Raw genomic sequence first — 23341 nt, forward strand, 5'->3', positions numbered from 1 at the left:
AAGAAAAAAAAATAAGATTCTCCTTTTTAAGCCTCCTTTATTCTAGATTTGGTGTGGCCTGGGTATCTGACATCCTCATTCCATTCATAATTGCCATTCTTTCTAGGAGAGTCATTGCTTCAGATATGTGTGGGTGAATGTCTGGGATCTAGACATTCAATGTCCCAATCTAGTTGCAAATGTAGTTAAGGATGTAGGGTCCCGCCTCTCAACTTTGCTGACTGTGCACCCTGCATAGGATCAGGCCCTTTCTGAGAGCAGACTGATGTTCATTAGTGGAGTTAGCAGTAAGGGTACTGGGGATTGAATTCAGGGGTACTTTAAGACTTAGCTACCTTTCTAGTCCTTTTTTATTACGAAAAAATTTATTTTCAGACAGGGTTTGTTAAATTGCTGATGATCTGGCCAAGTTCCCCAGTCTGGCCTTGAACTTGCCATCCTCCTGCTTCAGCCTCCAGGGTTCCTGGAATTATAGGTGTGCACCACCAAACCAGGCAGCACACACAGATTGGAGCCTCTCCTACTTGTCTCTAAAATGGGGGATTAATACACTGAGATAATGTACATACTCCACACACTGAAAATTGGCTGTTCCAAAATAAGATACTATCATCATTTCTCAACTTCTCCAAGTCTTTTTCTCATATGTAAACTGCAAATAGTTATATTATTAGTATTGATAGCACAAGGTTTCTATGAGGCCTATATGGATCATATACATGTATGATATCATTATGACTATTTTGAATGTCATTATCTGCTTCTGCATACTTTCTGTTAGCCTGCCATGCCTCTATCTCTCTTTGCACCTCTGAGGCTAATTTCCTGACCCTTTCTTTTCTGTTTCTATTTCTTCTACTGTGGTGCTGGAGATTGAACCTTAGGGCCTTGCACATGTGAGTCAAGTTTCTACCAGTGAACTATACCCCAGCCCTCTGTTTCTATTTCTAAAGACATTCTTCTCTACAAAAGGCAACTTTCAGCAATTTCTCCTTAATTCTCAGCCTCAATGACTTCTAGCAAAATTATTGCAATAGCTCTAAGGCACAGAGGATGCTGACATGACCACCTTCTTCCTGAAAGCATCAGGATCAGCATTTCACACAGACTGGTCAAAGCAGCACACACAGCCTGAGCCAGAAAGATCACTGTGCAGGCAGATGTCCAGGTTGGAGCAACCACAAGCATGGGAGGCCCTCTTCAGCTTTTAGGGTGGACGTTTGCATATGGTTTTCACTTTGCACTTTCCAGAGTGTTTCCTGGATTTTCTTTCTTTCAATTAACCCAAATCTATCTCTAATGAGCCAGATGAAATAAGGAACAGGAGTTGTTCACTGTAACATTTATTTTGTTATCTATTTGTTTACTCTCTGTTTTTCCCTCACTGATGTCTAAACTCCATTACAGGAAAACCTGGACCCCTGTGGGGCCTCAGAGCCTAGCACAGAACCCAGCTTGCAGTGGGCACTCAGCATCTGTCACTTATATTCCATCACCCTTTTCCCTGCACCAACAATCTCCTCTCATGAGGGACTGGGACTTAGAATTTCGAACTGGGAAGAATTTTAAGATATTATTACTGAAGTTTCACTGGAACCCTGATTTTAATCACACTGCAGTGCTGCACACACTCATGCATTCACATTAAATTGCATGATTAAAACAGGAAGTGGGGACCATGGAGTACCCCCACAGGCTCCTCATTCTTTCCCACCCTGTCCCTAAAAAGATCATGACACACTGCTAGTTTAAAAGCCACTCAGTAGGATCATGGAATCAATAAATATTTTTTTTGTGTACTATAAACATGCCACTGAAAGATTGAACTACTGAAAGATTGGAATGTGAACAAAACTGACAATGTTCCTGGTCTCATGGAGTTTATGTTCCAATGAGAAAAGAGAGGAAATACACAAATAAACTAGGGATCAACACAAATTCAGATAAGGATAAAAGTTTTAAAGAAAACATAACTTCAACGGGATAAACTGATGGGGAAACTGGGGAGAGAAGGATATCTGTCATGTGTCCGTTTTAATTAGGGTAGCCAAGAGGGTCTCTCCAAGGAGGTGATATTTGAGCTGAATCCTGTATGACAAGAATAATCCAGCCAAGCAAAGTGCTAGGGAATTCAATCCTTTTGGGTTGCAGATGCAGGAATGAAGGAGCAAAGGAGAGTAACTGGCTCAAAGTCATCCTGTGAGTTAAAGCCTGGACGAGAATGAAGGTTTCCTGTCATTCCACACTGACGGCTATAATACAGTGTTCTTTTTCTCAGTTTCTGTAAATTGGCACTCTTGCCTTCTGGCTCAATTCCCTTTGAATACTCTTAATGCACTTCTTTATTTCTTATTTTGTCTGAAAAGTCACTGCTATAACCAGTTTGTGTCCATATATATAAAAAACAATCATGGTAAACAAAGAGTGCATGGGTGTGCTTGTGCATGTGTGTGGGATGGGAACTTGGGGTATGTTGTCTAAGTAAAGATAAGACTGGATCTATTGGAAAAGAAAAGCAACTTGACTTGCTCTGTTTTTGTATTATAAAAAAACAAAAAAGACAAGCCATATCACATAACATGAAACCAAGATATTTGCCTCAGAAAATCTTAACAAAAGAAATTCCAAGGTGTTCAGAAGTAACTGAAAAAAATGTCAGTGTCTCTATGGCTCCAACTTAACAAGACAATGAAACCAAGTGCCTCGACTCTTTAAAACAAAATAAAATGACAACCACGACCAAATGACCCTTTGGCTTCATGCTAGTTACATCTTGCTTTGTTAAGGAAAATGCACCGGGCTGGCCTGGAGCCTGAGACATGATCGAAAGACCCCCAAGACTCTAGGAGTCATAAAAATGCAATTTGCAGAGCACTAACTGAATCTAGAATTAGTGAGGAAGGGGGTCTGGGCTAAGAAATTATCTGGATTTAATATTTATTCAGGAAATTTTCCCTTTGTTGGTTTGCTGGGAGCAAATCCTGTGTGTTTCTTTTTTTCCAGTTCTATTAAATCCCTAAACAGAGCTGAGTTTTAAGGGCTTAGGCCTGCCCTTGGGAAATAGGTGATTACACTCTCTGCTTAGGGTTTTAGTGATAAGAAAATAAGAGAGGCAGAGGATTGAATTCCCCTCCCCCAGGCCAATTTTTCAGAGACTTTCTTTTATAGTTCCCTTTTAAAGCGGAAACATATTTAAGAAAATGAAGTTGGTGACATGTATAAAATCCTATCCATCAATCAATCTGCACTTTTCAATTGTTATGTGTCTATGAGAGAGACAAACAGATGGAGAGACTGATGTACATGACTGAAACACAACTCAATTCCTGAGCAGGAAGGCTGTACAAGGAATATTTGACTTTTCATTTTATATTTTATGTTTCATTTAATTATTTCACAGGGGTGCTCACTTGGGGATTTTTCTTAACCCCACAGGAATGTTGCCAAGTGTAGTTGGGAGGATTTGGGGAGTGGTGGTGGGGGGGGGAATCAGTGCTCTCTCTAAAAATAAATTAAATGAATAAACTACTCCTACAGCAGAGTTTCTCACACTGGAACCCTAACCATCCCCGCCCCTGCCCCAACAGGGTCAGATACCAAGTGATTTATTAATGGCTACTAGAAGGGTGGGGGCTAAGCAATTAATGCAGCTGGACCTTGTGCCAAAGATTATTCAGACCCTCCTCACCAGTACTTCTTTTTTTAAAAACCAAAAGCATTCCCACCCATTTCATCTCTCCTTTTTATTCTTCCTCAAAAGATATATTTAAGGAGAGAGCGAAATTTAAGAAGCTAAAGCAAAATATCAGGAAATTGCTCAAAGTGCATCATACCAAAAGAAACCTCAGCAGTGATTCAGACCTCTCACCATGTGCTCCTTACTGTTTTTCCAAGAGAAAAAGGAAAGTCAAGTAAGGGACTTGATCAAGTTACACAACTAGTTAGTATAAGAGCCAACACCAGGACCTTGATACTTAATTGCCAGGCCAGACTCTAAGTGTAACAAATAGGCAGACTTCAGTGTATTGCTTCCTCTTAATTTATCCATATATTTTGAAGGGCGAAATGAAAAAAGGAGGCACTTGGAGTAATTTCCTACCAAAAGTATCTCCCAAAATGACAGAATTTGGAAGCAGTATTCTTAAAGATAGAATATGCTTACTTCTTCCCCTATATGCTGCACGAGCTAACTAAGTCTTCTGTGACCTAGAAGATCGAATGCAATTACATTGCCCATATATATTTGCTATGCTGTTTGACTCTCCCAAGGGCAGTGTAACAGTACAAGGGGAATGACATCTTTATGAGGTTAACCCTTTTCTATTTTAAGGCTAGACTACCGAAGGCAGATGTGTTCCCTGGAGCGTAACAAAAATGCTGGAAATTTGGTAGTTAGGAGAAATGACAGCACCAGACCATCATCCAGGAGGGAAAAAATAAATTGCTGTTCAGAGGAACAGTGGACTGGGGAAGCCTAAGAGAATGTTGGCACACATGAAGCAAAGGTGGGATGACAAAGGAAGAGGAGGAGGCTGAACTATAACACAGTGACAAGAAACAAAGAAGAAAGCAAAGAAACTAACGTTTGTAAACTTGCCATGTGCTGCCCAACATGCTAGGCTCTTTCAAGTATTACCTCATTTAATCCCCACAGTCCTTTGAGATATTGACTATTATCCTGAAAAACAAATGATGATGCTTAAAGATGTTTAAAAACCCATGCGAGGTAACCCAGCTCAAGAAGTGGAGTCATCATCCACGTTAAGGCTCTCCAGCTCTGTTAACCTTGGCTACATTACAAACCACCCCAAGAGTTAGTGGCTTAAAACAATGATGCACTATTGCTCATGAGTCTGCAGATTGGTTGGGTGGTTTCTCTGCTGGTTTCACCTAAGTTCACTCATGTGACCACCTCAAGTTGGAGGATTGGCTGGGACATAAGTGAACAGTGGTGCTAGTCAGGGGCAGAGGCACCCTGGTTCTCTCATCATGAATGTTCATCTTCCAGTTAGCTAGACCACCCTCCTTATATGGTGGTCTTGGATTAGTACTCCAAGAAGGCTTCATAAAGGTTGTGCTCGGAAGTAGCCCAATGCCATTTCTGACACACAGTATTGGTCAAAACAGGTCATGGGGTTATTCAATATTCAACCGAGGAAATCACATTGACTTTTTTTATGATATAAGTGGTAACACTGCATTACCAAGGGGTACGTGAGATAGAAGAATAGTTATGATTATTTAAAAATGGGTCCAGTATAGGCTTTAAATTCCATGCCTCCTACTACTAAAAGATTTAATAAAAATCCCAAATTCCCTCAACTGTTCTCTTTTTTAAAATAAAAATTTATAAAAATCCCTTAATAAAATGACTATTTTGTATACCCTAGAAGAGAAGTGAGAAAACTAGGATTGTTATCCTAGTTTGAACACAATGGGATATTAGAAGGTTTTTGCTTTAAAATGAGCTTAAATTTCTTCATCTGTGAAAAGAGGGTTTGGTCTATTTTCTCTCTAAGGGCTCATACAACTCTATAAATGGTAGAATAGTGGCTTATTTTTAGAGCAATATGAACTGGCCCTCTGGGGGATGGGCAGGATGGAGATGAGAGAAGGCTAGAAATGAGATGGCTTTTACTTTGCAACACACTCCCTTTCATTGCACAGAATTTGGGAGACAGTGAGGAAAGGAAACTCCTTCCCACAATCCTACATGATCTGGGTGCTTCTCCAACCATATTCATTTATTATGTACTAAGCCAGCATGGGTCAACCATCCAGCATTATGCCAAAAGTGAAGTATGAGCCCTCACTCACAGGGCCTTTAGACCTAGTTAGACAAAACAATTCCCATGCAGCACACACTTGCACCAGCTAAGCAGACAGTAGAGGTGAAAAGGCCCCTGAGCCAGTACCTTCCTGAGGGAAATGCTTAGCTGGGAGCTCTATCAGAAAGATATTGTTGCTTAGTCTATGGAAGATCAGGTTCCCAAGGAGAAAAACTAATGTTTAATTTAGCACAAAGACAGCTCAGAATCTCTCTCTGGGGGACTGAGCTGACAAACAGATCCCCATGCAAAGAATCTAAGTGAGAAAAGGAAGCTCTCTTTGTGCAATGGTTACAGGACTTGGACCCAAACTTGACTAAGCCTCTGTCAGTTGTTTCTGTCAGGAGGACTGCAGCTCTTTCCTGTTTACTCTTATGTCTGCACTTTGCACTTTTTCAACACTTCTGAGAAACACTCAAGTGGAATAATGCTAGCACATACTTTTTGCTGTCTGAAATTACATGGTTCAGTGTGGCCATCAAATACGTAAGCCTTAGCCAGTTAAGTAAGTATCTGTCCACTTAGGTGAACACCAGCAACAAAAATAAACTTGATATCTCAGTTGTTTAGCCAGAGAAAGTTTTTATTTTCATATAATTTAGACTCCTGAGACTTCCAGAAATGAGCAGTTTATACTTAAATATGGCAATTGTCATTCCAAAGACATACACACAATACAGTATATACCGCATTCAATTAAACTACTTTTTGAATCCTGGTCACCAGGACTTAAAGAGATTACACTTCATATCCTGGTAGCTATTAGCACATGCAGCAGATTTAACTAAAAAAAAAAAATTAAAGTCATATAATTGACTTTCTGTTCAAATTCATCAGAACTACCTAAAAAGAATTCTGTTGTAGAATAAGGAGTTCAAAGTGTTAGACTTCATGTGGGCAAGAGTTATCAGTATGCTGGTTAGGATCCACTAATATATCACAGTCACGTTTCTGACAAAAAGAGAATTTAAAAAGTGTCAATGTTAAGTGGAGCACCAGCTGCCTGCTGTTGCCTGAAAGTTCACTGTCACAGTATCTGCAGGTTTGGTTACACGTGGCTGCCGCCATTTTGAGACAACAGCCAGGAGTTGTAGGACCCCTGGTTGGACTGACTGAGCCCTGTCTCCAGAATCCCTCAGCCCAACCAATCACTCCCTGCCTCCAGAGCCCTCACATTGACTAACTGCTCCCTGCCACCAGACCCCCAGACCGACTGCACCCTGCCTCCAGGACCCTTGCCTGACCAAACCCATCCCACCTCCAGGACCTCCAGCTGACCACACCCACATGCAGCTCCCCATTTGCCAACACATTTGGAAGCCAGAGTGGCCATCTTGGATAATCCTGGAAGCTGTATCTCCCATCTTTAAGTGGGGCAAATCTCATCCTGAGATGCCTGCTGGAGACTGGAAGCTCATTGTCAGGTACCTCTCATGCATCAGGCCACTGAAGACTGGGATGTTTGAATACTATATGACTGTTATAGTGTAGATTTTCTTTTTTCTCCTTATTGGAAAATTTAAGTTTTTATTTCTTTACTTTTCTTTCTCTCTTTTCCTTTTGTTTACCTGTTCCCTTGGAGTCTCTTTCTCCCTTTTCCCATGCTAACAACTGACTTGTTTTGATTACCCTCTCACTCTTTCTATGATCTAGAACTTCTATATATTCTTTTCTTATCCCATTAACATCTACATCCTACACCACTCTGCATCCTCTTTGTCCTCCATTAGAAACTGTAGGCCTTATTACAAATCTATTTGTTATACTGAAGATAATAATTAAATTCATTCTGTTTATTATGACAATATTGTTAACATCCTCATAGGGAATATTTGGTTGTGGGCTGCATACTGTCTGAACTGGGCACTGCTAATATCGATCTCCCCCTTAAAGAAAAGGTTTTGGAAACATATAGGGTCACTATAAGCCTAAAAGGGGGAAACTGCAACACCCCAGATCTGCACTGCTAGAGGGGAAGATACATGAACAACATGAAAAAACAAGGGAAGAAAATGATCCAAACAAACCTAGATTCTATATTAATAGAATCCAGTGACAGTATGATAGAAGAAATGTCAGAAAAGGACTTCAGATTATACATGATTAAAATGATTCATGAAGCAAAGGATGAGATAAGAGAGCAAATGCAGGCAATGAATGATCATACCAATAAGCAATTGAAAGAGCAACTGCAGGAAGCGAAAGATCATTTCAACAAAGAGATAGAGATTCGCAGAAAAAGCCAAATGGAAATCCTTGAAATGAAGGAAACAATAAACCAAATAAAAAACTCAATGGAAAGCATCACCAACAGACCAGACCACTTCGAAGACAGAACCTCAGAAACTGAAGACAAAATATTTAATCTTGAAAATAAAGTTGCCCAAACAGAGAAGATGATAAGAAATCATGAACAGAATCTCCAAGAACTATGGGACATCATGAAAAGACCAAATTCAAGAATTATCAGGATTGAGGAAGGCACACAGATACAAACCAAAGGAATGAACAAACTATTCAATGAAATACTATCAAAAAATTTCCCAAACCTGAAGAATGAAATGGAAAATCAAATACAAGAGGCTTACAGAACACCAAATGCACAAAATCACAACAGATCCACACAAAGGCACATTAAAATGAAAATGCCTAACATACAAAATGAAGATAGGATTTTGAAGGCCACAAGAAAAAGCAACAGATTACATATAGGGGGAAACCAATACGGATAGCAGCAGACTTCTCAACCCAGACTCTAAAAGCTAGAAGGGCCTAGAACAACATATTCCAAGCTCTGAAAGAACATGGTTGCCAACCAAGAATCCTTATACCCAGCAAAACTAACCTTCAGATATGAAGATGAAATAAAATCCTTCCATGATAAAAGTTAAAAGAATTTACAAATAGAAAGCCTGAGCTACAGAATATTCTCAACAAAACATTCCATGAGGAGGAAATGAAAAACAACAATATAGGTCAGCAAAGGGAAGAACTACCTTAAAGAAAAATACATTCAATGGAGAAACCAAGTCAAGAACCAAAAATAAGCCCAAATGACTGGTAATACAAATCATATCTCAATACTAATCCTGAATGTTAATGGCCTAAACTCCTCAATCAAAAGACATAGACTGGCAGAATGGATTAAAAAGAAAGACCCAACAATATGCTGCCTTCAAAAGACTCATCTGATAGAAAAAGACATCCACAGACTAAAGGTGAAAGGATGGGAAAAAACCTATCACGCACACAGACTTAGTAAAAAAGTGGGCGTTTCCATCCTTATTTCAGATAAAGAGGACTTCAAGCCAAAGTTAGTCAGAATGGATAAAGAAGGACATTTCATACTGTTTAAGGGAACCATAAATCAGGAAGACATAACGATAGTAAATATTTATGCCCCAAACAATGGTGCATCCCTGTACATCAAACAAATCCTTCTCAATTTCAGGAATCAAATAGACCACAACACAATAATTCTGGGTGACTTTAACACACTGCTGTCACCACTGGATAGATCTTCCAATCAAAAACTAAACAAAGAAACCACAGAATTCAATAGCACAATCAATAACTTAGACTTAACAGACATATAAAGAATATTCCATCCATCCACAAGCAAATTCACTTTTTTCTCAGCAGCACATGGAACCTTCTCGAAAATAGACCATATGTTATGCCACAAAGCAGTCCTTAGTAAATGCAAAAAAAAAAAAAAAAAAATAGAGATACTACCTTGTGGTCTATCAGATCATAATGGAATGAAATTAGAAATCAATGACAAAATAAAAAACAGAAATTACTTCAATACCTGGACATGAAATAATATGCTATTGAATGAAGCATGGATAACAGAAAACATCAGGGAGAAGATAAAAAATACTTCAAGGTAAATGAGAACAATGATACAACATATCAGAATCACTGGGACACTATGAAAGCAGTCCTAAGAGGAAAATTCATTGCATGGAGCGCATTCAAGAAAAGAATAAAAAGTCAACAACTAAATGACCTAACATTATAGCTCAAAGCCATAGACAAAGAAGAACAGAACAACACCAAAAGTAGTAAAAGACAGGAAACAATTAAAATCAGAACTGAAATCAATGAAACTGAAACAAAAGAAACAATTCAAAAAATTGACAAAACAAAAAGTTGGATCTTTGAAAAAGTAAACAAAATAGACAAACCCTTAACCGCGCTAACAAAGAAGAGAGAGAAAACTCAAATTACTAAAATTCATGATGAAAAAGGAAATATCATGACAGACACCACAGAAATACATAACATAATGAGAAGCTACTTTGAAAATCTATATTCCAACAGAATAGAAAATACCGAAGACATTGACAAATTTCAAGAGACATATGATCCTCCCAAACTGAACCAGGAGGACATACACAATTTAAACAGATCAATATCAAGCAATGAAATAGAAGAAGACATCAAAAGCCTACCGACCAAGAAAAGTGCAGGACCAGATGGATTCTCAGCCAAGCTCTACAGAACCTTCAAAGAAGAACTCATTACAATACTTCTCAAAGTATTCGAGGAAATAGAGAAGGAGGAAAACCTACCAAACTCATCTATGAAGCTAATATAAACCTCATACCCAAACCAGGAAAAGACACATCAAGGAAAGAAAATTTTAGATCAATATCCTTGATGAATATAGATGCAGAGATCCTTAACAAAATACTGGCAAACCATATCCAAAAACATATTAAGAAGATAGTGCACCACGATCAAATGGGGTTCATCCTGGGAATGCAAGGTTGGTTCAATATCCGTAAATCAATAAATGTAATCCATCATGTCAATAGACTTAAGGATAAGAATCATAAGGTTATTTCAATTGACACAGAAAATGCATTTGACAAATACAACACCCCTTCATGCTCAAAACACGAGAAAAAATAGGGATAGTAGGGTCATACCGGAATATCGTAAAGGATATTTATGCTAAGCCCACAGCAAACATCATTCTTAATGGAGAAAAACTGAAAGCATTCCCTTTAAAAATGGGAACAAGACAGGGATATCCTCTTTCACCACTTCTATTCAACATCATACTTGAAATACTAATCAGAGCAATCAGACAGACTAAAGAAATTAAAGGGATATGAATAGGAAAAGAGGAACTCAAACTGTCACTATTTGCTGATGACATGATTCTCTATTTAGAGGATCCAAAAAACTTCTCCAGAAAACTTCTAGACCTCATATATGAATTTAGCAAAATAGCAGGATATAAAATCAACACACATAAATCTAAAGCATTTTTTATACATAAGTGATGAAACATCTGAAAGGGAAATGAGGAAAACAACTCCATTTGCAATAGCCTCAAAAAAAAAAAAACTTAGAAATCAATCTAACCAAAGAGGTGAAAGATCTCTACAATGAAAACTACAAAATATTGAAGAAAGAAATTGAGGAAGACCTTAGAAGATGGAAAGATCTCCCATGTTCTTGGATAGGCAGAATTAATATTATCAAAATGGCCATACTTCCAAAGGCACTATACAGATTTAACGCAATTCCAATTAACATCCCAATGACATTTTTTATAGAAAAAGAAAAAGCAATCATAAAATTCATCTGGAAGAACAAAAGACCCAGAATAGCCAAAGCAATCCTGGGCAGGAAGAGTGATGCAGGAGGTATCACTATACTAGATCTTAAACTCTACTATAGAGCAATAGTAACAAAAACAGCATGGTACTGGCACCAAAATAGACAGGTAGATCAATGGTACAGGATAGAAGACATGGAGACATACCCACATAAGTACAATAACCTCATACTAGACAAAGGTGCCAAGAACTTACAATGGAGAAAAGATAGCTTGTTCAACAAATGGTTCTGGGAAAACTGGAAATCCATATGCAGTAAAATGAAATTAATCCCCTATCTCTCACCCTGTACAAAACTCAACTCAAAATGGATCAAAGATCTAGGAATTAGATCTGAGACCCTTCACCAAATAGAAGAAAATAGGCCCAAATCTCCATCATGTTGGCATAGGACCAGACTTCCTTAACAAGATCCCCATAGCGCAAGAAATAAAAGCAAGAATCAATAAATGGGATAGATTCAAACTAAAAAGTTTTTTTTCAGCATAGGAAACAATAATGTGAAAAGAGAGCCTACAGAGTGGGAGAAAATCTTTTCCACGCACTTCAGACAGAGCACTCATCTCCAAAGTTTATAATGAACTTAAAAAACTTTACAGCAAAAATACAAAGAACCCAATAAATAAATGGGCTACGGAAATGGGCAGACACTTTGCAGAAGAAGATATACAGGTGATCAACATATATATGAAAAAGTGCCCATCATCCCTAATAATTAGAGAAATGCAAATTAAAACAACCCTAAGATTTCATCTAACTTCAATTAGAATGGCTATTATCAAGAACACAAGCAATAATAAGTGTTGGCGTGGATGTGGGGGAAAAGGCACACTCATACAATGCTGGTGGGGTTGCAAATTGGTGCAGCCACTCTGGAAAGCAGTGTGGAGATTCCTCAGAGAACTTGGAATGGGGACCCACCATTACCCAGCTATCCCACTCCTCGGTTTATACCCAAAGGACTTGAAATCAGCATACTAAAGTGATGCAGCCACATCAATGTTCATAGCAGCTCAATTCACAATAGGTAGATTGTGGAACCGACCTAGATGCCCTTCAACAGTTGAATGGATAAAGAAACTGTGGTATATATATATGCAATGGAGTATTACTCAGCCATAAAGAAGAATAAAATTATGGCATTTGCTGGTAAATGGATGAAGTTGAAAAATATTATGCTAGGTGAAATAGGCCAAGCCCCCCAAAAAAAAGGCCAAATGTTTTTCTGATAAGTGCATGACAATATATAACTAGGTGGGGTGGCATGGGGAAGAGAAGAATGAAGGAACTTTGGATGGTGTAGAGGAGAAAGGGGTGGGAGAGGTTGGGATGGAAAAACAGTAGAATGAAACAGACAATATTACCCTATATATATGTATGATTACATGAATGGTGTGAATCTACATTTTGTACAACCATAGAAATGAAACGTTGTGCCCCATTTGTGTACAATGAATCAAAGTGTCTGTAAAAATTTTTAAAAAAATTAATAAAAAAAATAGTGACAATGTTAGTAACTGCACATGAATGCATGAACCTACCAGAATGAGTCGGGAAACAAGAACACCATTTCAAACAAAACAAACTCAATGGAGTTTGATGGCACATTTCCTAAGCATTATAATCCTTGTGAGAAAGGAGGAGATCTAAGTTTAAATGATGGGAAATAAACAAAAAAAAAAACAAAAAAAAATTATATTTTTGGAGGACAGTTTTTATTCTGAGTTAGTCCAAAAAATCCACCTTTGCCCAAATATCATCCATCAGAGAACTGCGACTACCTTTTTTCTAATCCTGACACTTCTTCACAGGAACATCATGCTTTTGATTAAGAATTATAATCACTAAAACTTGCTTTGAAGCCCTGGCAACATCTTCCTCATGTTTCTTATAGAAAGTCACACTTAAGGAGGTACTGAGCAAAGAAAAGATTCCAAGCCAAAAACCACATCAAGGCATGGAATTTTCAACACACTCCTGGTCAAGGTTGGGAAGAGGGTAAATCTGTGCTGCCTGTGGACTTGTAGATGCAGTTGCTGGATTCTTTAGCAGCTTTAGCTGGGGACCTAGCTTTCAAAAGCATGCATTTAAATCTACACAGCAGGGAGCGTCTAATCTTTTGTGACTATGATCAGATTCACTTAAGAATTATACAATAATTCAAATTAATAATTTAATTGATAAGTTTGGGGTCTTCAGTTTTGATGACTCAAAACTCTCAATGGGCACTTAAAATTCCTCTTTTTCCCACAAAGCCCAGATTCTGGGTAACTAAATGGAAACCCAGACTGTATTCTAGAAATACAGGGTCAAGTAGACACTCAAGTTCTAGATTAGGAGTCCTATGATCCTAGGATTGAGAGAGGTAGTAACTGGTCCTATTTTCAAGGACACTCTTTACCCACCCCAGGGAGATGTTAATCTATCCCAGGTGACATCTCCACATTGAACCACTGAGGGAAACTAGATAATACAGTACCATTCTCTAATCTTTTAAAGTAAGTATCAAAGAGAAAAATCCATGTCCTTCCAAGGAATGTCTGATGTATTTCTGGAAGTACAGTACGGGGTTAGGTTATTCAAGTATGTCATTTCTCACATAAATAGGGCAACTAAAATATTTTGAGCCTCTACAAGGTGCCAGGCAAATGACTCAGTTAATCAATATCATTAAGAAATTAGTTATGTTACTACTATACCACTTTACACCTGGGGAAATGAAGCAAGAGAATTTGACTGACTTACCTAAGAAGACACAACTATTAAATGTTAGAGCTTAAGAATGAAAACCTGGTCACCTCACTCCAGATGCCAGCCTCTTCTTAACTTCTCCACTGCCTTGCCTCCTTCAACTTCTATTTCTAAACTGTCCACACCCCTTTCAGACCATAAATTGTAAGAGGGCAAAGAGTATTCCTGACACACGGCATGGCAAAGAATAGACACATGATGATAATTTATTGAATGAATTAATAATTTTCATAAATTCTAGAAAGCACCCATGTCCACAATCTTGATGTGAGATTCCAAAACTCTGTTAAAGCCATTGAGACATGTGAAGAACTGTGGTATGGGTTAGTATTGTGAGTTGCCCATTTTTATAGTCAATCAGTAATTTGGTTATAGTAGAGCCTGACCATCTAACTTAACTTAGTCCTGTGGAGAATATTTAAGCCTCTCCCATGTTCCCCTCAAGGAAGTGGAATAGCTTTCATTCTCTTGCACCTGTTCCTTAGATATGTGTAGGAAAAGGTCAAATTTGGTAGACAGCCCATTAGCAAAGGGTAGCATCCCAGCATCATGCCATGAGTCAGGAAGGGAAAGAGTTGTTTTTTTCCTTTGCCATCTATATCACAGGGTCCCTTTTCTGTGTCTAGTAAACAAGGACCAAATGGAGGAAATCTGACTCCCATTTGAGTCTACTTCAATATCTGAATGAGCCTCAGGGCAAGTAAAAGATCTGTAACACATCTGTATTAACAGCAAGTAAATAAGTAAATCTCAAAGACCATCTGGAGTTGTGGCTTCTCATAAATTTCTGCTCATGATTTTTCTTTTTTTAATGAAAAGATATTTTCCAAGTTGATATGCAAGTAAACTCATTGGTTAGAAAGATCAGTTTACATATCAAGCAAATAAAAACCTGTATCAGCAGGGCAATTCTTATTTGCAAGAAGGGTCAGTGAACCTAAAGCAGAGAGGTAACTGGTACTGCTTCTTTTAGTTTCTCTTCTGTGTCTAACTAGTGTGCTTTTGAAACCATCTCCTTTTAGTGCCAAAGGCCATGTCATCCTGTATATAACTCACGGTGAATGGGAGAAGTGTGTAAATAGGAAGACATTAAGCAGCTCTAGGGACTTGAAGATAGGTAGTACAGAACACTTAGCCAGTGCGCTGTGAGAAGAGGCTGCTGGAGGGGAAATGTAATACACGTCTTCAAGTACATGAAGGATTATTATTGCTCCATAGCTGCTGACTCCTTTGAGCCTTTCTTACTCCACTGTTTACCACGGCTTCTGATTTGCTTTTGCCATACCCTGAAATTCTCCAGGATATGGATTACCTCATCTGTCCCCATTTCTATTCACACCCAACACAGTGTCAGTCACATTTATTGTTCTCTGTCCCCCCAAATCTTAATTTTCACGCCCATTTGCATGCCCACACTTTATGCTCCCATTCCACCTTTAGCATTCTCTACCTCCCTCTTCCAGGCCCTGCCAGTGCCCTGCATTCTTCTAAAAGCTTTGCCTAGCTAGGAGTAGAATCTCTTTCCTACAACTACTAAAGGTGCTCATGTTTTATGCAGCTGCTAGGTGTCAAACACTATGCTGACTTTGTTAAACAGCATTAACTTAACAGACAGAGATACTGATGTCAAAACAGGAACAAAAATCATTTTCCCAAACTCATGCAGCAAGAAGTATGAAGTAGGGATTGGATCATGGGTCTAACTATAAAACCTGTGCTTTAAATTCTTCCATTTACCTTATCACTAAGTCTTAAATGTCCTTATTTATAAAATGGGACAAATGTTGCCTCCTCACCTGGTTTTTGCAGGCATAACATAAAAAGTGTAAGAAAAGTGACCTGTGCAGTCTAGAGCTAAATAAATATTTGTTTCTCTCTCCCTCTGTTTTTCTATATCAGTTTGGTCCAATCTACTTAAGTTAGCATGTTCTACCTAGTTCTAGTTTGCTATTCCTTTGTTAAGGTGGTCTTGATTTCTCCACCAGATTTCAAATAAACAGGGACTGTTTTTATCTGGATTACCCATCATTCTTCCACAGAACCTTCTGGAGCATGAGGAAAATTAGCAAGAAAAAGCAGAAGGAAAATTTAGAGTTGTTTTCATTAAACATGGCCCTGCCTATGGACATGAATGTATGTAAGGGACTGGATTAAAGGATAAGGAAGTAGCAGAATCCACTCAGAAAGGGTTATCTGCCAGTATAGCAGAACTGGGTCATGTTTTTTTTTTTCCAGATTTCCTTATAGGCTTTTTGAGATTAAATAACAGTGCTAAGGACAAACATGAACAAACAATAATGAAAACAGAAACAGCAGATGATGGCCACTGTCTTAGTCATATTTAATGTTATGTCTAAGACGATTTGAAAACTTACACATGCTTCCACATCTTGATATTTAAAAATGCTTTTAGGCATTGGGAAGTCATAAGGCATTAAAGTTTAGGATTAAGAAAAATTTGATGAACATCACTTAGCAATGATATTATTTCAAAGAAAGCAGATGATTTCTGTAAACAAATATTGATCTAAATAAGTAAGACATCTTGGTTTACAAGACATCGCCTTGCTCTCAGGGCAAACTTTCTGTCAATTTTTGATAAAGCATGGTACCAAATTGTCTCTACTTGAATCCTTTTGCCTTTGTGAGATCTTATATTTACTTGACAGAAGTGGTAAGGTCCTGGATAGATAAGAACTCTCCTCTTATTACTTTGTTCTGGAAAAACAGAACAAAAATAGGTCAGTTCTTAAGGAAATGATGGCTACATATATAAATAACGTAAACACTCCTATCACTATCCTAGGGAGGACATTTATCATGAAGACAGCCACAGATGCCCAGATCTGGCCCCCAACTTACAGCTCTCAAATTTTGAGTTGTCAATTGGAAACTTGATTATTATCAGTTACAAACAACCAGGGAACTCTGGCAATGATTTAACTTGTTTGACTTTCTTAAGCTAACAATTAACATTTTAGACTATTGTTGACAAAATATTTAACTTTCCCATGTCATTTGTGTAAGTGACTTTTCTAATATTCCTGGGAGCTCTGGGGGTCACACTTTTCCTAAACTTCCCAGGTCTGTGCAGGGGCTGTAAAGGACATGAATTCAAAGATTCCGAAGACTTTCACAGCATTGCACATTAGAAGTGGGATTTCCTGGGACTTTAAGAACACTTAAGTAAGCTGATATCTCAGTTTTATCTTGACAGCACTAAATTTGGAATACCAATTCCTCTACAATAAAAGTTAATTCACCACTTGAGAACAGACAATCGAAAGCTGAGATACATTTAAACCCTGGACAAACTGGTATTATTTTTCATCATTCAGTAGTTTATCAGTAGCAATATTAGTGAAGATGCCTTGTATTTCTGCAGGGCAGTTAATTTTTCCCCAGCTTGTTCATAAACATACCTTGATTTGCTTTTCTCAACAAGCTAGAGCAGCATTATGGTTCTCTTTGTTTTACAGATGACAGCTAAGTGACCTGTCCTAGGTAACCCGGCTGGTTAGTGATCAAGCAGACACAAAACCAAGAGTTACAGTCTCCTTGTTTGATCTGCTTTCTTTCTCCCACACCACATTAGCGAAAAGATAATCAAAGATGACTTAGAACCACTTATCTACCCATCCGAGTAACACAATCTATGCAACAGAAAAAGAGATTGTCTCAGGCAAAAGGGAAAGATTAATAATGTACCATGAAAGTGTTAACCTTACTGTTCCATGGACCAGCAATTATTCAGTTTCACAGTTCATTCAAAGATTCAAACATACTTCACTAGAAAATGATTTAGTGCTAAAAGTCTCCTCCAAGTGGTTAGAAATTCAGATTTGCTCAAAGCCCTATACTACCAAGTCTTCTAAAAGGCCCTGTTCTTGCAGTCTTTGCAGCAGTGGGGCTTCCCCTAAACTTGTACTTGAGCTAAATGAAGAAACTGGCTGAGTAAGGGTTGCAGAATTAGGTTCCCAATGTGGACAGAATTAGAACTGGCTTAGAGGTTATTCTTGCATTGTTCTTGAAACTTGGGCTATTGAAAGGACTCAGATATTAAATGTTCTATGCAGTAGAACACACCTCAAAGTCAATACTATCCCACTGAACAGAACTAGTCCTTTCACCTTCATTCAGCAAATATTACTCACTATATATGAGGCATTATACTAGAAAGTATATGGGATACAGAGCTTTCATCTGAGGACACAGCACGTATTTGATTTTAGATGATCAATATTCTCTCCCTTTCTCCAAAGGACATTTATGGCCACTTATAGCATACAAATTCACTATTAAAGTGATACATTCAATGCACCCAGACCACATAAATCTGGTTATGGACACAATAGCAATAAAATTAAGAAAGAATTCTGAGCAAAGACCCTTTAGATTAACAGTGTCTCTGAAAATAAGAGAAGCCTGCTTGAACTGAGACCTGCTGGTGTAATGGGCCTGGTGAATCACTCCTGAATGCCCAGGCCTCCTGTCGGACACAATGTTATCAAGTTAATACAGCATTTGCATCACCATCTCCGAGTACCACGCTGAGTAATAAAGTGCCAAATTTAGAAGCTATAATGGAGAGGGAATTTCCAATAACCAAAAGGGGAGCTGTGGATCAACCTTTGCAACCCCACAGTTCCAATAAAGAACCATTTAGAAATAAGTTGCCCTTTTCCTTTCTAACTTAATGTCAAACCTCCCACATCATCACTACACTTGGAAAGGGAGCCACTCCGAGGGAATATATTAGGAGATGATTGGAGAGAAGAAGAGAGAGCAGAGTCCCTGAGAACAGAGGTGGCAGAATAAACACCTTTGCTTCTGCAGGCTTAGCTCCTAATGTAGCTAGGGCCAGATGCTATTTCCTCAGTTCCTTGACAACATGGATATTGCTATTGTAAAGCTACAATAACCACTGAAGTTGGTTTCATTTCACATCCCAAAGCACTCAAGAAAAACAGAAGACCTCATCTTATTTCCAAGTTGGACAAAACAAACAAACAAACAAACAAACAACCCAAATCAAAAGCACCCCAAGGTTATAGGTGGACATGCAAGGTTCCTTACAAAGGGGAAAAGCCCCTGCGGCCCCTTCATGGCTCCTCCAGTCTTGGCACCCAGGGCAGAGATCAGTTTTCCCCTCTCAGGGCTGGGCTGGGCGCCTTGCTCTGAGTATCATCCCAGAAACACTTACCAGGAGACTGTGAGGCACACAAAGCCGTATTATTGGGAGACTTGCAGACAGATTATAAATTTACTGGGGACAATCAAGGCATTTAGTTACTTTTGGCTGCAGATGCTGGTGACACACACATACATACAAACTTCATTCTTCTCGCCATTCGCGCAATTCTTTGCCCTCCTCCTTCACCCTAGCATCTCTCCTTCACAAAACAAACTCCCACTGCTCTGCTGGGGAATTCCAGAGAGAAGCAGCAATGGAGCAGGTGGTAGAGAAAGGAAATCAGGCCTCGAAGCTCCAACATAACCCCCACAAGCTAACTGCATTCAAAGATAAAATAGTAACAACTGGGCAGTGGAACTGTGGTTATGTTTTTCACCTGGAGCTGGTGTCAAGGAGTTGGAGTTCTGGTTATCCCAAGCAAAATGTGTGTCTGGATGGGGAGAAGAGCATCGTGGACCCCAGATCCAGGAAATCTCTCCATCACAGACTCAGGGCAGGGATAAGGGGGAGAGGAAGGAAACACCTCAGGGGGCTGGCTGGAGGATTCCGGATCTCCAGAGCTCATTTTCCAGTTCCTCTGGAGGAGGAGACATTGACAAGGTACCATATGGTTCTATGGGCTTTCTGAGTACTTTTGGGCTAACAAGCCCATTTCCTGTTTCTGCTTTTCACCAGAGCTAGCTTGGGGAAACTAAAACTGTGCCATGAGCAGACACAGAACTTTGGGAGCCCTGTGAAAATCACGGGGGAAGCCCACAGGGCTCCAGAGCAGGGTAGGGTCCACCTCCTATCCAAAGGCTACTGACCCAGCAACCCCACCCCCACCCCGGTGGGTAGTGCCAGCACATCCTAGGCAAGCAGTCACCTGAGCAAGACTGGGACCCAGAATCAATGATTCAAGGGATCCTCCCTTGGGTGGAGTGTGTCTGTGCCTCTGAGGAAGCACTTCCAGTCAGAAACTTAATCAGAACTTTTGGGTTTGATATGCAGTCACCAGGAGTGGTTAAATACAAGGCGCTTCCCAGGATAACTTCTGTGTAAATAGCCCTCCTTGCCTACCCACTTCCCTAAATGCTTTGAGTTATCACTGCTTGATCTGAGTGTCTAGAAAAGAAGCTAGGTGGGGAGTGGGGTGGGGTCCACAGGAAATCAGGGAGTAGGCCTCCTAAGAACATCCTTTACCAGTCTATCTTTGGGATATTTTCCCCATTTTTTTTTAACTGACCGAGTAGACATTCAGGGAACTTGTTCTGTATTACAAGTGCCGTTTATGTTCTCTTAAACCAGAAGAAGGGACACTTCAAAGGGAGGAGGGGAAATGGGGCAAGAAGGCAAAGGCTTTGATAAAGGTCATTTGAACTGATAAGTGCCTCCAGGCTAAAGAATGGCTTGTTGGGCCTAATTAGAACGGGCTAGCCAAAGCAAGAGGGGCCTTGACACAGGGTCTACCTCTGCTGCAACTCTTCTTTTATAAGTCCTGGACCCCAGAGAGCCTCTGGAAAACTAGGACTTCTTATCAGTTAAGGAACATTCTACAGGTGGTGGAAAATCCATGCATGAGCATTGGTGGGATTTGATGAGTAAGAGTATAAAAGCACACAAACAACACACTCAGTGGCCTTTGAGGTCATCAGTGACATCTTGGCCTTCTACACTGCCATCCATTCTGCATTAGGTCAAGGCAACCTCTACCTTTACAAAAGGTCACATGACCATAGCCAGAAGCATGAGAAAACCAGGTGCCTTACCGCAATCAGGGCTGAGTTCCTCTGGTCCCCTGGGTTTGAAGCTGGTGGCTGCTGTTCTCCATTTATCCCACCACCGCCACCATTATTGCTACTGTTCAACAGATGCTGCTGGTGGTGATGGTGATAGTCTGGTGGGGGCGGTGGGGCTGCTGTTGCTGCTGCTTGGGAAGCCGTAGGAGGGGCAGCAGGGGGCGGTGGAGGGGCTGAAGTGGTGGCAGCGGTGGCATTGGCCTTGGTGTGTTTGCCAGCCTTCCTTGCTCCCTGGCCATGCTGTACAAGGCTCAGGAGCTGTAAGGTGCTCTCCCTTTCGCGGTCTGAGCTCTCGGCCCTACCACGTTCATAGCGTCCTTCACAGCTCAGGTGGTGCTGGCGGCAGACAGCAATCCGAGCCCGCAGGCGTTCCACGATAGCACTGTGCACCCTCGGGGTGACTGAGCCCCCTCCAAGGAGCCCCGCCCCAGAGGGCCCCCCCAGCCCGCCTGCGGGGGCCTGCGGGGGCGCTGTGTCCCCCATCTTATTGGACACAATGATTGCTGCCTCTGGGATAGTGAGGTGGAAAGAGGCTACTGTTGTCTATTGCAGGCAAATCTGTTTTTGACAATGTGAGCTCAGTGTTCAGGGCCACATGAATAGAGGTCTTCAGAGGTGGGGGGAGCAGTAGAGAAGGTGTGGGGGAGGGGAGTTAGTAAAAAGAGGGTGGGGAGAAAAGAATGGAGACCAACTGGAGAGGATAAGTTGGAAACAAACCCTGATCAACTTACTCTAATTGCATTTGACAGCTCTGGAGAAGTTGGACAGAGTTGGTGGATTTCTACCCCCCCAGAAGCTGACAAGAGCCACTAGGTACTTTGTAAACACACAGTCTGGGGGTTAGTTCAAGAATTCAGGGATTGTCAAGCAAGAGACAGAAACACACAGAAAATGGAATTGAGAGAGGTATTAATAGAGAGCAGGACTCCCGCACCTAGTTGTTTAAGAAAATTATGGGGATGTATCTGCAGAGAAACACATTTCTACCATGATCTGTGTAAAAAGCAGCCTTTACTTTTTCTCAGGTTAAAAAAAAAAAAAGAAAAGAAAAAAAAAAAAAAACAACAACACAAAAAACAGAAGTGTTGTTTCAGAACGTTTTGAAGTCAATGTTCAAAATGTGCAAAAATCAAGGGCAACTGTCTTTTGGCTTTTGATTTTTCCTCTTTCTCTTTGCTCCAGTGTTATCTCCTCCTTGGGGTGCTGTAGGATGTTGTCTTCTCCCAAAAGGAGACAGCTTTTCAATCGTTAACAATGTCAGTAATTGGACTTTGGGACCATGCTTTTTTTCTTCTGCTAATCCAATCACCGGCAAAATCCTCATTCCCTCTAAGGTTTCCTAGCCTTAAATGAAAGCAATCTGAAGTGGCTAGCCACTGAGAGAGATCCTTCGACACATATTTTCTTTCCCGCTTACGGTTCTATTCCTCACCCCCGGCTCTATTCTAATACAGTATCAAGAGACACAAACTCTTCCGAGAGTAATTTACAAACGATGGTCAAACTTACAAACTTCCAGCAAATTGCACCGAGTCATGTCCAGCCACTTTTCTGTCCACTTTTGTACATTCCATCCCCGGCCAGTGGATCTGAGGGTCTGGACTCGCAATAAGCAATGTGGTTCTATCTCTTGTATTGCTCCGCTTTATAGATGGAAAAAAAAAAAAAAAAAGTAGCTTGTATTTTCCTTTCTCTTTCTCGTCTGTTGTTAGCCGCTTGCTGACACTGGCTCCCGCCCGGAGTCACGGCGATACACAGGCGATACACAGGCTTTCATTGTGCTCCGATAGGAGAGGGAGAGAAAGAGAGAGAGTGAGACAGAGAGGGAGAAAGAGAGAGCCAGCAAGCCGCGGGGGGGGCGGGGGGGCGGGGAGGGGGAGGGCGGGAGAGCTCGCTCGAGGCTCCCTGGTGGAAGGCTGGTGCCACTGCTCAAGTGAGTAATCGCAGCCAGGCACCGGGGAAAGGGGAACGCAGAGGGCCTCCCAGTGGCTGAAGAGGTAAATCCCAAAGCCTGCGCCTCTCAACAGACTTCGCTCAGCTCGGCCTCAGACTGGGTGATGCGGGGAAGACTGGGGAAATTCCCCAACCTCTGTGCAACTATTTCACTAGCTCTAAATGTTTAAGAAATTCCCGGCCAGGGAATGTATTTTCCCT

General features: G+C 40.3%; 1 protein-coding gene across 1 annotated transcript in view; it reads right to left on the reverse strand.

Moving 5' to 3' along the window:
* MAML2 (mastermind like transcriptional coactivator 2) overlaps positions 1 to 23037 on the reverse strand; it is a 334343-nt gene extending 311306 nt beyond the window's left edge. Inside the window, 1 exon segment of the mRNA XM_079101919.1 lies at positions 21158 to 23037. Within this exon segment, the coding sequence (XP_078958045.1) occupies positions 21158 to 21670 (513 nt within the window). The 5' untranslated portion in view covers positions 21671 to 23037.
* Between the last annotated feature and the right edge of the window lie 304 nt (positions 23038 to 23341).

This window comes from Sciurus vulgaris (genome assembly GCF_902686455.1).
Source record: "Sciurus vulgaris genome assembly, chromosome: 11".
Taxonomy (NCBI): domain Eukaryota; kingdom Metazoa; phylum Chordata; class Mammalia; order Rodentia; family Sciuridae; genus Sciurus; species Sciurus vulgaris.